Source organism: Bidens hawaiensis, unplaced genomic scaffold (assembly GCF_021521415.1).
Source record: "Bidens hawaiensis isolate Kalapana, Puna unplaced genomic scaffold, B.hawaiensis_p1.1 tig00055838_1, whole genome shotgun sequence".
In the NCBI taxonomy this organism is placed as follows: domain Eukaryota; kingdom Viridiplantae; phylum Streptophyta; class Magnoliopsida; order Asterales; family Asteraceae; genus Bidens; species Bidens hawaiensis.
In genome coordinates, this window is record NW_027500057.1 from 1 (window position 1) to 14,833 (window position 14,833).

The 14,833-nt window shown below is 34.5% G+C and overlaps 2 protein-coding genes across 2 annotated transcripts; one reads left to right on the forward strand and one right to left on the reverse strand.

Moving 5' to 3' along the window:
• Window positions 1-6,599: 6,599 nt before the first annotated feature.
• Window positions 6,600-7,627, forward strand: LOC143601181 (AP2-like ethylene-responsive transcription factor AIL7). Its single transcript, XM_077078656.1, has 4 exons — window positions 6,600-6,716; window positions 6,802-6,875; window positions 6,968-7,095; window positions 7,196-7,627. Exons 1-4 carry the CDS (start codon window positions 6,600-6,602, stop codon window positions 7,618-7,620), a joined length of 744 nt encoding a protein of 247 aa, XP_076934771.1. The 3' UTR covers window positions 7,621-7,627.
• Window positions 7,628-8,637: 1,010 nt separating this feature from the next.
• LOC143601183 (receptor-like cytosolic serine/threonine-protein kinase RBK1) lies at window positions 8,638-13,540 on the reverse strand. The gene is made up of 6 exons (XM_077078659.1): window positions 13,534-13,540; window positions 13,023-13,445; window positions 10,387-10,644; window positions 9,572-9,726; window positions 9,270-9,485; window positions 8,638-9,182 (listed from the first exon to the last, which is right to left on the reverse strand). The coding sequence occupies exons 1-6, from the start codon at window positions 13,538-13,540 to the stop codon at window positions 8,874-8,876; spliced, it is 1,368 nt and encodes a 455-aa protein (XP_076934774.1). The 3' UTR covers window positions 8,638-8,873.
• Window positions 13,541-14,833: the final 1,293 nt, after the last annotated feature.

Sequence of the window (14,833 nt, forward strand, 5' to 3'; positions counted from 1 at the left end):
TGTACTTAAGCCTTAAGGGTGTGACATTCGTCAATTTCGGTCTTGTTTGTATTTGTTTATTATGTAAAACAACCCGATTTGTAAACCGAAGCTTATGTTATAATCAAAATGATGGATTTATGTTACAATATTGTTACACACTTGTTGGGTCTTGAAAACATCCTATTTTTATTTTTATTTATTTATTTATTATTTATTATTTATTATTTTTTGTTGTTTTGTGTTTTTGTCTTGATCCATTTTGCATGAAAACTCTTGTGTCTCACACCCATATTTGACCACCAACATTACCTTATATATACACCATCTTTCCTCTTCATTTTCCCTTGCTACAGCTTCAAAAAAAAAAAACACTCTCTCAAACATCAAAGATTCAAGGTTATCTTCTTAAGTGTTCTTGAGGTTTTTAGTCTTTCATCTTAATTAGTTTATATAGCCTTATTAATACTTGTTTATGGTTGTGCAACATATATATAATATACACCCCTTGTTTACCTTTGGTAGTTACTTCTCTGATTCCGGTCGGTGAGGTTTCGGACCTCATAAGGCAAGGCTTCATGGAGGATTTCGTGACCTTGATATATATACATCTATATAACTTGTTCATACATATTAATCTTGCTTATTTTAGTTTGTTGGTCATGTTTACAAGTTCCATGGTTGTGGGTTTTTAAGAGTCTATGCTTCGGTTTAACCGTAAATAGCTCTAAACCGTAAACCGAACTTTGTTACTAGTTGTGTTAAATAATTATTTAAAACATACTTATTGTTAGATCTAAGTTTCTAAAATCATTTTTACAAATTCTATGGTTTATGGGTTTGTAGAATCTTACCTCGGTCTTAACCCGAAACACGATCCGAACCGAAAACCGAACTTCTGTTTAAAGACTTTATTGTTAACTTTTGGTATTTTTTATTTGTACATTATTATACAAGTTCTTTAGTGTTTGGACATGTGGAAACCATCTATGAAACTTGTTGTGAGATGGAAACCGAACCAAACCGATTCTTACTCGTTTAAGACACACAAGTGTTTTTTTTTTAGCCATCAAGACTTGTATATTTATTTAAAAATAGTTACAAATTGATTTTTAAATATTTTCTTAAGTACTTGGAAATGTTGGATCCAACTTGATCTCATAACAAAGTTTGGACCGACAAAACCAAACACTCGCTTAACGTGCGTTGTTAGTTCTAAAACAATGGAACTACATACTTGGTTAAGTCTTATTAAATTTTATTGAGTTATCTCATAACATTCAATATTTTGGAAAGTTGACTTTGGGTTTGACCAATTATCAAGACCCGAACCGACAACCCGAACACTCGATAAAAAAAAACCGTTTTAGTATCTTTATTCCAAAGGGATTTGCATTCTTGCATTTTACCCACCTTATTACTTAACATAGGTTAAGTAAATATTAAGGTTAGATACTTTAACCCGGTTTCGAGCAAACTTACATTTTTAAAGGGTTATTATTCTTAAATAGTTACATTTTAAACCTTGAACTTTAATTATTAACATTTCTCAACATTTATTTTGTTTAAAGACCTTCAAGACAACCTTTCTAAATTCAAGACTTCTTTTCTTTTTAGGCATTGTGCGTTAAGCTCGTCGTTCCGACAAATCTCCAAATTATCATCTTTCTAGTTTACTACTTGAAGGTGAGTACTTCATACCCCATTTTTCATCTTTTATTTTGGGGGTGACATTTCATACTTATTCAACAAAATGCTTTATATTTGAATCTTAAACCACAAACGTAGTTGTATACTTTACCTAAATAATTGCTCGATTTGGTGTTCTATGCTTATATGCCTATGTGTTTATCGCTTTTGGTTGGTGGAACTATAAAATCCTAGACTATTTAGCATTCCCTTATAGCAAGGTGTCGTTAACGTAATGCAATTAACGATAACTATAAAATCCTAGACTATTTGGCATCTTCTTATAGCTAGGTGTCGCTAATGTGTTTAGCGATATCTATTTATCCAAATTACCACTTTTATTTATCGTTTCGTATGCAAGTTTTGTGGCTATCTTTATTATATACTAATATGATTAAACTTATGAATTGCTCACCAACCTTTGTGTTGACAAACTTTATTTTATGAAAAGTTGCAGGTATGCATCTTGGTTGATTTATGATTGTGAAGAAAACAACATCAAAGACCTTAGGATATTAGTAAAAATGAACAATATCAAATTTGCCATATTTTGTGATATCTTGTTTATGGTTATTTTATGGATAATTGTTATGTGATATTTCGATGTTGTGAAATGAAATGAGTTTATTAAATATTGTCACTTTAATTAGTGTCATGTGCTTATGGACAATCGTTACACCTCGGCATGTTTCGCCGTCTTTGATCGGGATGTGACAAAGGTATCATAATTTTGCAAGCAATTAATAGTTAATGGATCAATATGATTTATGAATGTTGAAAATAGGTACAAATGATATTTGATGACTAATTTTGCAAACATTTTATAGCTAATGTATAAAGTTTTCAAGTTTTAGTTTTGAAAACAAAAACATGGATAGCAGGACTCGAACATGTGTAGGGGGGTCCACAAGATTTCAAGTCATGTCGGTTAACTATTCTGCCAAGTGCAATTGATGTTTCAAACTGCTAAATATAATATACATACTGATTTCATAACAATCTATAAATATATATACTTCACCGACAAAGTTGATAGGTAGCTCAGGGCCTCAGGCAGCCAGGCTACCTCTAAGCCCTAAATATACGGATCCACTCATGTGTATAGCTAGTGATTTAAAATGTGATGATGATGATGGTGGTGGTGGTGGTGGTGGTGTTTGATAGGGGAAGAAGATACAAAAGTGGGTCCCATATGAATTGTTTAAATTTTTTACTTTAATGCTTTTGTTTAATTGTAAGGACCCACTAATTCTTATCTTTAAAAATCATATAAGAAGACTTTACTATCCTTGATTTAACGTTCAAAATTGACGGAGTTTGCAATTGGATGAAGATGACATGCTTTTAGAAACGTCAAGGGTTTAAAAAACACTTTTTGTACTTAAGTTGTGTGGGTGACCAAATCTCAGGGATAATATGATATGTACTCTTTTTTATATGTTACGTACCGTACAAAAAAATTACGAGATCCATTGATTTTCCAAATTTGAACCCAGTAAGAAACTAAGGAAAATGTGAAAAAAAGATGTTCACGGGTCTTTTTTTAGCCTGCTTTTTTTTTCTTTACAAATTAAAGAAAACAAAAAACCAGTAGCAAAAGTAGACTATCATTTTAAGATATAAAATATTTGTCTAAAACAAACTCAATGCCTTTCAGTAATTCGCTTCTATAACCTTAAATTATAAAAAAAAAGGGTTGCTATTATGACTTTTCATTTTTGAAAAGATAATTATTAATCATCCATCAAATTTATAAAATAACATAATAAAAAGATGAAAATTAATAAATTACGTTTGCGAGTAAAATAAATGAGACGTGTGCGGGGGTGGGGGTTGTTATAATGAGATAAATATTAAAATAATAATTTTTAATTAAATCATAGAGTATAATATGCTGAAAGGGATGTGATAATTTGATACACTAGTATAATCATAATTCTTTTAAAACTAGGTGAATGCCCACGTGATCTAGCGGGAAATACATAATTTGGTAATCACATATAGATTTATGGGCGTTTATTATTCCATTTGAAACCGTGAAATCGTTTGTCATATTTTAAACTCAATTTATTATAGAAGTACAAACCAAATCCTTGGTAATGATTCAGTTTGGTTGGTTTAAATTCTCAACGGTCTGGTTTCAGTTTTCAACGACAACATACCATTACTAATGATTTAGCTCACAGTTTAATCCAAACCCATCAAAACCGGACCACAAACGCCTATACATAAAATGTTATTTTTATAGCTTATACAAACTATGGCAATACGATACTCAAATTAAAGAGAATAAAATGTTTGTTTTTACGGTGCAAATTTAAAAAAAAAATATTAACGTAGGAAAAATTATGACCGTTTAAAAATCGTGGGAGAAGTTGGGTTAAAATTGAAACTAAAAAGATTAGATAGATAAAAGATGGAGGTTGAATTTGTAATTATTCTTTAAATTTACATAAAGTTGATTAAAGTAGAGGGACCAAGATTGTAAGTATATTGGTAAAATATGAAAGACACGTATAGTTGTGTTACAAATGACCATTTTGTCCCTCCTTATTCTTGTACCATGTACCTTAACAATTGTAAAGTACTTAAAATTTATGTCTTAATTTGCCCTTCACTTATATATTATATATAGTATAGATATAGATTTATAGATATAGATTTAGACATGAGGTTGAGAAGCCTATTTTGGAAGTAGCAAGATAAGTTATTAGTATAATATTACAAAGTCATCTACGCAACTTCTGGCAATGTATATCCAGATGCAATTAGGTGGGAAAATAAACACTTTTAGTATTTTTATACTTTTGCAATGCAATTATCCCTGGAAAATAAAATAATGAAAATACGAAAAGAGAAAAATAAAATTAATAGAATATTAAATGAAACCGAATGAGCAGACAACTTTTGTTTTATTCCCACATATAAAACCGAGTCTTTCCCCCATTGCATGCATACCTTTACATCCTCTCTCTCTCTCTCTCTCTCTCATAACATTCAACCTCGCCGGCGCCGGTGCCTGAGTCAGAAAGCTTGCTTCTGCTGCATGCATGCATGTGTCACCTTCATCACTAATCTTTCTTGTTCGCTCATTCTGTACCCCACCATCACATTTTTCAAACTTGCATGTTTAATATTCCTTCTGCTATACGCCGCCGGTGAACAGTAAACAGCAACCACTACCACCAGGAACAATGGCTCCGGTGATGCTCACTTCTACCACCTCTAACCATAATAATAATAATAATAATAATAATAATAATAATACTCATGCAAATGGTATCGGAACCACGGAAACATTATCGAAGACTAACTCGGGGTCCGAAGTGGATGACTCAGCCATGCAACTGACTGAGTTGACCGGGCAGTCGGGTAACGAGAGGGGTGTCACCGCCACTGAAAGCGGTGGCGCCCCGAAGACTGGTGGTTCTGGTGATCAGAAGAGTTGTAAGAAGAGAGGTGAACCAAAAAAATCAATTTACAGAGGTGTTACTAGGTATGCATGCAATGGTGATTAATGTGTCATTATCATATTATATATGCTTACATGATTATTAATTCTAAGGTGGGCTTTTGATGTTTCGGTTTCAACTTGTTTAAATTCTTTGTCAATTTGGTTTTACGGTCGGTTTTTTAAAAGTAGTTTAGCTGGTCGGTTTTTGAATTTTTTTAAACGCAAGCAAGCATACAACAGTTTGGTTTACTTTTTATACTAGACACCAGTTAGGAAAAAGGAACTAGAACATAGGATTTTGTGATAAGTAACTTTTTGTACAGTTTTTAGATCTTTAAGCTATTTTAACTTCGATTGTAAATATGTTTTTGACTTTTTGCTTAACCATATAATACAAGAAGTCGGTATTTTAAAATAAAAGGCTGCTACATTTTGTGTTCGGCTTGCAATGGTGAGAATGACGGTTTTGCTTACGGTTTGATTTAAAAACCCGTTAAACTCAATATGCGCACCATCATTAAAGAGATATTGCGTGCAGACATAGGTGGACTGGTAGATACGAAGCGCATCTTTGGGATAACACCTATTGGAAGGAAGGTCAAGCAAGGAGAGGACGTCAAGGTACTTAATTCGATCAAAACTTTGGAACAAGATTTTATTTTATGAATATATATTATATGATCATATCACTTTTGTTAAAGAACCTGAGAGCTGAAATATATATTTTGAAACTAATATAGTAATTAAATTTATAAAATTGTTCCAAGTTTATATAGTTGTGTATTTTATATTCCCATTCCGCTTTTGAGATGAGTTTGAAAACGAGTTTCGAGTAACGGGCTTTCCAACTATTATTTTACCCATATCAGTTAACTCTATGGGTACCCGATGGGTAACAAGCATGATTTTGTAATAGGAGACCCGGGCATGAGACGGAGATTATCCAAATCTGCTTCATACCGACTCATTGTCATCCTTATCTATAGTGATCATGACATGTGCTTTAGTACACATGCCTTTGCCTTTACCTTTTAAATCTATTATATATTATATATTTTTACTTTATAAAACGTTTTATAATATAGTACTCACGTACATTACATTTATTTTGTCATTTAATATAAAGTTATTGAGGTTATCTTACTATATTTTTTGTAAAACATCTTATAAACTAATAATAACTAAAAACGAAAAAAATATATATAACATTTATGAAAAATTAAATTTATATAATAGTTAATTACATTTATTATTTATTTTGTTTAACCATATGTTTTATTTATGTTGATCACTAATGTGGGCTAACGTTCACTGTTCATGTCCTTTCACTGATTATTTGCGGGTGGATGTGGTTGCTGTTAATTACTTAACTTCCGATTTTCTGATCCACAGTGTACTTAGGTGAGTAAAACTCTTCTATTTTTTGCATCGGGTTGTAGTATTCTAAATCGCCTGTAAGTTGGTAAGGTTTTACACGATGCTAATGGAGTTTAGGTTAATATTAGGTGGTTATGACAAGGAGAAAAAGGCCGCAAGAGCATACGATTTGGCCGCTTTGAAGTACTGGGGGGCCAAGGCCATAATAAACTTTCCTGTAAACTTATGGCGTGCTTTGTTATTGACTTGATAGTGTTTATTCTTAGTGTTTGTCTAATCGCATGGTTTTAATCTGCTTCAAGGTTGCACATTATGCAAAAGAATTGGTAGAAATGAGATTTGTAAGCAAACAAGAATTCATCGCATCTTTAAGAAGGTTAAATATTGATTATTATATCGCTTTTAATTTGTTAACAGCCTGCCCAGCTTAAGTTGTATTTTATCTGAGATGTTTCTTGTTTTGCACAGGAATAGCAATGGTTTTTCTAGGGGAGCATCGATCTACCGAGGAGTAACGAGGCATCACCAACATGGTCGTTGGCAAGCAAGGATCGGACGTATTGCTGGAAACAAAGATATTTACCTCGGGACATTTGGTAAGTTTTAACATCTTATTTAATGATTTGTTAAAAATTTAAGTTTGATCATGTTATTATTGTATATATATATATATAACGATATGATGATATATTGCAGCGACTGAGGAGGAAGCTGCGGAGGCTTATGACATAGCAGCAATAAAATATAGAGGTTTGAACGCGATGACAAATTTCGAGATCAATAGCTATGATGTCGAAGCAATTTTCCGTAGCTCCTTTCCCTTTGATGGATCTTCAAAGCATCTAGAGGCGTCTAGTACCGAGGTGGACCAGGGCCCGGCTATGGTTAGCAACCCCTATCCGCCACCACAATATTATGGTGGCAATGAAGGTGGAAGCAGTATTAGCTTTGTTGCCGTGCCACCAGTTTACGCATTGCCATTTAATCAAAACGTAACATCAATGCATCATCAAAGTTTGTACCACCATCTTCAGCCTGGCCATGTTGGTGCACCTCAAGCCTGTGGTCCAATGGCTTTAATGTGGTATCCGGCTGAGTTCTTGGTTTGGCCTAACCAGTAGTGTTGATATTTGGGCACTATATATGAACAAGCTCTTAATGATGCTTTTGACTAGTTTCTGGTTTTGTCTTTGAATATTGTCCTTAATATTATGACTGGTTTAGCTTAGTGGTTTTTCTTAGTATTAGCGTTGTTAATTAGGGGAGGTAAGGGTTTGGTTTCTTTAGTTTTGGTTATGAAACATGTGTTTTCTTAGCAAAATATTTGGCGACTTATAATTTGACCTTTGACAATATAATCTTTGGGAGCTTGGCTTAATGAAAAGAGGGGAAAATCAAATGTATAGCCATTTTAAGTAAAGAGTTGACCAAAAAAATAAACTCATTTTACTACATATTTTAAAAATTAATCTTTGGACGTGCCCCGCCAAATTATCAAACATTAACATAAAAGAATGTGCTATACATGAATTTTAGTACCAACTAACGACCGTTTTTTCATATTTTGGATTCTTTTTCCCGATTACATGGAAACCAATATTTGGATAGGTATATTGGTTTTTAATATGCTCGTCGTGGCTAGTTTGATGTCACGTGTCTGCGTTTAACTAGCTCTAGAAATGTACTCGCCAGCCTTTGTATTTTTTTCTCGGACCGAGTGTTTAGGTTAGGGGTGGACATTAGGGAATTAATGATTTATTGGTATTAAATATTTGGGATCTTGAACTATTATAACGGCTGTGATTTCCGATCTTTTAAGTAGTAAATTATGTCCTAACTAGTCATGTGAATGTGACATGACAACCCTATTTTTGAAACCTGAGAATAATCACAGGCAACTTTTGCAACCACTATGATTTTCATTGTTTTATAACCTTTGCAATGACAAATAATTCCTTGAGTACTCCCCATCTAGGCAGAGTATTCAACGAGTAATTCCCGAGTGCTCTTCCCGTCTAGGCCGAGTATTCAACGAGTAATTCCCAAGTACTTTTGCAACTTCCCAGCCGATCATCTTAGCAGCGCCTGGCGACTTCTGTAATCATGGCTTTGAATCGAATGGGAATTTTCACTATGTTGGTGGTTACTTTCATTGTCACTATTAAATGTCAATATTAGGATTATACATGGGAATTTTCTTATGAACTAGAAATATTACAACTTCTCAACCCCATCTAAGCCCACAACTAAAACAAGATTTGGCCCTAAAACTTCTAAAAACAGATTTCTTGCACGCCCACCACCAAAACATTACATTCAAAACTAAAAATCAAAGTCTTTGTTCATACACACCCTCTTTAAGGTTGATCAACCATCACTCCATAGCAAGTTCCATGTGTCGATTAAGATCTTTCAGGTACGTTGTACACGTATACTCATCCAAGTCACACGAGTCTAAAAGTACCGCCCTCCCACCCTCAGTTTTCTGTTTCGGCACGGTTGTCAACCCCTCACCCTTCAGTATCTGTATCACCCGTCCCATATCCGGACGCATATGTGGCATGTGATGAATGCATGACGAAGCCGCTGACATTGCACGCGCTAGTTCGGTTATGTCATACTTGTTATCTAAGCGCGGGTCTACAAGTTCTCTAACATTACTTTGCTCTAGAAGCGGCTTTGCCTATATAAAACACATTAACTTACGTTGAAGGACTTCCATTTCCAAAATTCAAAAGATTGAACCTTAAAAACTTAAGTATTAACGTACCCAGATTACAAGACTCTGTTGACTAGAATCAACTGCACGACGACCCGTGATAAGCTCAAGCAAAAGAACTCCAAACGAGAACACATCGATTTTTTCATGAACGATTCCATGCATGAAATATTCGGGTGCCATGTACCCGAAAGTCCCTTCAATTGGGAAAACAATATGGTGAATCCATTTCTCTGGCAGCCATTTTGCTAGCCCAAAATCAGATATCTACACGAAAATGAACAAATTTTTAAATTTAGTGAGGCCTTTGAGGACTAAACGGTTGCATTAACGGTAACAGGTGTTAAACTAACCTGAGGTTGATAATCTTCCATCAACAAAATATTTGAAGCTGTGATATCGCGATGAATTATTCGTCTATGGCATTCACGATGCAGGTACTGCAGCCCTTCCGCTATGCCAATCGCCACCTTCAACCGTACTGCCCATTCTAATTTTTCTTCACCATCTGTACAATAACATTTGGATCAACAGAATGGCATTGTTTTGATTAGGGGTGTTAAATATTTGAATTGGACTTGAGTAACCCGAAAACCGAATCGAACAGGAGTCGAATTTCAAGTTAATCAAATGGAATCCTTATTCAGGCCGAACATCTAATTCAAAGTCGAACTCAAATTTTGATATCTCTAACTGATTCATTTCAAGTAACCTGAAATTCAAATCTTTTACCAAACTCGAATAACAAATTCCAATTTTGGTTTATTCAAATCGAATCCTTATTCACAACAACTTTCTAAATCAAATTTGAAATTAAATATCTCGAACCAATTCGATGCGAATAACTCGTATTCCTCTTACACATTCTTTTTTAATTTTTATAATTTAAATAACAATTTAATTAGGTTTATTCGAATAGACCTGAACTCGAACCAAATTCGTTCTTGCGAATTTAATTCGAATTCAAATTCAGTTTAAATATTTTATAAGTTGAATAACCCAAATCCTATTCGAATGAACACCCTTAGTTTTGATCGCATGGTTCGGGTTAGGGGTGTAAACACGCCGGGCCACAGTGAGCTACTTGTCTGCTTGGACAAGCTCGGGCTCGGCTCGTTTACATCCCTGTTCTGTTCGCGGGTGAAATAATAAAATATATTAATTATACTATGCAGTAAAGTTGCAAGGCTGCCATGAGGTGCGAATTGGAGGACAAGGTGCAAATCAGTATCGGAGCTGAAGCCGATCAAGCGGGCTGCATTCGGATGGTTAATATGAGCTATGATCCCGAGCTCGGATAAGAAATCCTCGACTCGGTCTTCATCTTTTTTCTCCCTTTTTGTTATTTTCTTCACCGCCACTAGTTGACCATCGGGCAAGCATCCTTTGTACACTTCCGCGTGTCCTCCTCGGCCCACCAAATTATCTACATAAACCATATTACAGATTCATTTCCAATGGCAATGTTTTTTTCATTTATGCAATGAATAAAACTATATATTTAAAAAAATAAGTTTATAAAGGCCAAATAAGGTAGGTACTCTTGAGATAGACAGGTCCTGTTGACTTCATAAAGTCAACAACTTGGATTAAAGGTTTGACTATGATGTCAAGGTCACTATCCTGGTGCACTAGATTATAGGTAAACCAAAATTTCAGTTAATAACTACCAAATTGGACATTTTATGTGATGTCACTAGCATCATTGTAATACTGTACAATTATTTTCGTGGTCAATGTAGACCGATAAATTTTTTTTTCTGATATAAAAAGTTTGAAATGTCACTTACTTGAATTATTATATAATAAATAAAAATATATTTTACTAGTTGGTCTCACATGGCACTAAGAGCATTCTCATCCCATCCCCTATCCCTAAACTAAAAATTACACTAAAACTTAGTACATTTTCTCTCTCTATTTCAATTAAATAATACTTTTTATACCTTTTATCATTACCTTTTCTCTTTCCTTCACTCACAACCACTCTCAAAATATATTAAAAAATTATAGAGGATAAACAGTAAATTTTCAAATATACAGAAAAATCACTACTTTTTCTAAAATATAAAAACTCTTCACTCACAACACCCTGAATCACTCTCTAAATTATAAAAACACCCCTCACATTAAATGAGGGTTGGATGAGAATGCTCTAACCTCCATATCTTTGCTTAATAAACCCTATATTATAAAGATAACAGCTTTTTGTAGTGATAACTTTTTTAAACACTATTGAATAAGCAAATTTGATCAGTTTGTTCTTACTATTAGACCTACTTTCCAGCAACAATATATTTGTAATTAATTTAATCAGGATATTATTCTAATAGAACAAACTAGAATAGAAAGAACAAATTATTCTTTCTTTGGAAATAAAATTTGAAGACAACAACAAAATCATGACCAAAAATTATTTTTTTTTACATTTATGGTAATAGAATTTATACTATGTTTGGATGTCAATTAGCTTTCTTAGTTGAACTGTAAATGCAATTAATCACATAGTTTGGGCTCCTAGAAAAAAAAAATCACTTCAATATAGTAATTAAGAAACATTAAACAAGATTCAAGTTTCCAAAAAGAAACACACACACACACACACACACACACACACATATATATATTATATATAATATATGTCAAACTTTGGTTACATCTATACATATTGTTTTAACCAGACAGATTTTCTAACCATCATAGCTTTAAAAATGACTAACAGGTAACAACCCCACCTTATGAGGAATCATAAATTTAAATAAATACGAAAAAAATAGAAATACTATATTTTAAAAAACCTATAGAAGAGAACAAAATACCCAAAATTTAAGTCATACCAAAGAGTATGACATATGAGAAAACAAACCAAAAGGTCATACTCATGGATGAAAAATAAACTACAAAAGATACCTGGTTTTGACTTACACCACATTTTAGTCAACTTTCATAAATCCCAATATTTGACTAATCTCCAAGTGTATCGATATAGAAATACTATATTAAGAAAGATCTTATAAATATTTGACTATATCGATAAGTGCCATGCTTATATTTTTCTAAGATACAAAATTATCATATAGCAATTTATATATAGACAACGAGCTTTAGTTTAGTTGCCATTGGAGGGGAGGGAAGATTTGAGATGGAGACCTCAAGCTCTCAAGTTCAACTCTTATATCAACCGTGTTTTACCGCAATATACCTTTGGGTTCCCTAGAACAGGAGATGGTGGTTTAGACTATCTAGCATTGTCTGTGATCGTGAGTATATCAGCTGTCTTTTGCCATTGGGTTACCCCGAGCAGTCGGGCTTTATCCGTTGGTCGTTAAAAACAATTTATATATGTGTGACATGTTTTCTTTAGTCTTTTTATTTTTTGAACGGCAGGATCTCATGTATAAAAATACCCTGTTCAGGGCCATGCCCAAGATCGACTCCTCGACCACAATAAGACTGTACCCCCGGATGCATGGGAACCAAACAAACACCTCTTGTCGGGTTCGAACACAGGATTAAAGCCTGGTTCGTCCCTTCACCTATATATTCGTCCAATTGGTCCAAGCGAGAACCGAACCTACATCTCCACTAAGAGAGGGAGAACTTCTTCTTACCACTGAACCAAGTTCTCTAGATGGGTTTTTCTTTTTTTGTTTTTTTTTAATCTAATAAATGTTTATAAAAGAAATGCCATTATTATCATTTAACATTTAACATAACAAGTGCTATATTTTCAAATAGCATATAAAATAATTTAATAAAAATATAAAACATTAATTGGAAAAGAAAGAAGGAGAATACTGTTACCGTGGCTGAAGCCATCGGTGGCGGCAGAAAGTTGTGGAAACGTGAAATTACGCCACGAGGGTTTCGTAACCGCCCAATCTCCGCCGTCAACCGCCACCTCATTATTATTATTATTATTAGGCTTCTTCATCAAACTCTTCTTCGAAAACACCTTCAACGACTTGGACTTCAAATTACACACCAAATTCCTCCACCTCACCGCCGGAGCAACCAACGGCGCTCTGCCGTCATCCTCATCGGTTGCAGAGTCCGTATCTCCCTCCGTACACGGAGATTTCTCATTGAACGACGAGCCGCGGCTGCTCAAACTGCTCTGGCAATCGGAATCCGTACCGGACACCGCGGTTTCCAATACGCCTCTCGGAGACGATTGCTCGTCGTCGTCCATCGGTATAACCTTGTCATTATTTACGGCTTCTTCTTCTAAAATCAAAAAGTGAAAATGAAATGAGATGAAATTAATTAATCTAAATTCTTCGAATCGTAATGTAAATATCAAATCTAAAATCACCGTTCATCCTTGGAACTTCAAAATTAGGGTTAAATTTGAAATTAGAGTCTAGAGTTTGTTCAAGAAAGAAAAGTGAATCAGTACTTCAGGTAGGAGAACGATACATATTCAGAGTCGTTGGCCGGAAAATATTGTGCCGGAATTATTATGGTTTCAACGGGGGGAAGATTTTTAGGGGAGAATGGAATAAGGTGCCTCTAGCTAGCTATTTATTCACCGGCGCCAATTTCAACGAATTCAATATCATACGGATATGGACTATGGAGCAGAGGTGTTCAAAAAAACCGGTCCCTGAACCGGTTTGCCGGTTTAAACCGGAAACCGGTTATTTTAAAAACCGGTTTTTTTAAAACCGGTTTACAAACCGCCGGTTTGTATATCGGTTATACTTTTTAGAGCCCAAACCGGTTTTGAAACCGGTTATAAAAAAACCGGTTTTTTTAATTAACCGGTTACTAAAAAACCGGTTAACCGGTTTTTTTATAAACCGGTTTATAACCGTTATAGAAAAACCGGTTAACCGGTTAAAAACCGGTTTATTTCCGTTGTGAAACGGCTATATAGCCGTTTTTTTCAATTTTGACCGTTTTTTTTTTTTTACCATTCTACCCCCACAAACATCTATATATAGTTTAGGTTGGGTATTGGTTAGAACACACTCGATTATACAACTCCAAACGCTCCAAACGCTCTAAACGTTTATTTCATACGCGATTATTTTGTTATCTCACGCTATATTATACCACATTACCACTCCATACGCTCTAATTTCGTAGTCGATTATCATGGCCTCCCAAAGTGCTACTTCATCCGTCAACATGGGTGCCTCGAACACGGGAGAAACGGTCGTTCGGGTCATCCCCACGAAACGAAACCATGATGTTTGGCAACATTTCGACCTATGCGAAATGTCTAACGGTAGCCAAAAAGCTCGATGCAAACATTGTTTGAAGTTTTATGGCAAAGATGCAAACTCCACTTTAAAAGCGCATGTACAAAGGCCCTTTTGCAAGGCCTTGAAGGACGAATCGGAAAGTAGTTCGCAGCCGGAGATGACGAATCAAGGAACGGTGTTTACGTACGACCTTGAAGCGGTACGTCAAAAGTTTTCAAACTTTGTGATTCAAAATACACTTCCTTTCAACCACTTCGACAACCCTCAATTCACGGAGATGATGCAAAAGTATGTTCAACCACGCTACCAACACGTAAGTCGTTCGACCCTTAGAAGAGATTGTCTTAAAGCTTGGAAAAACGCTAAATCCGAACTAATTTCATACTTTTCAAACTTACAAACTGG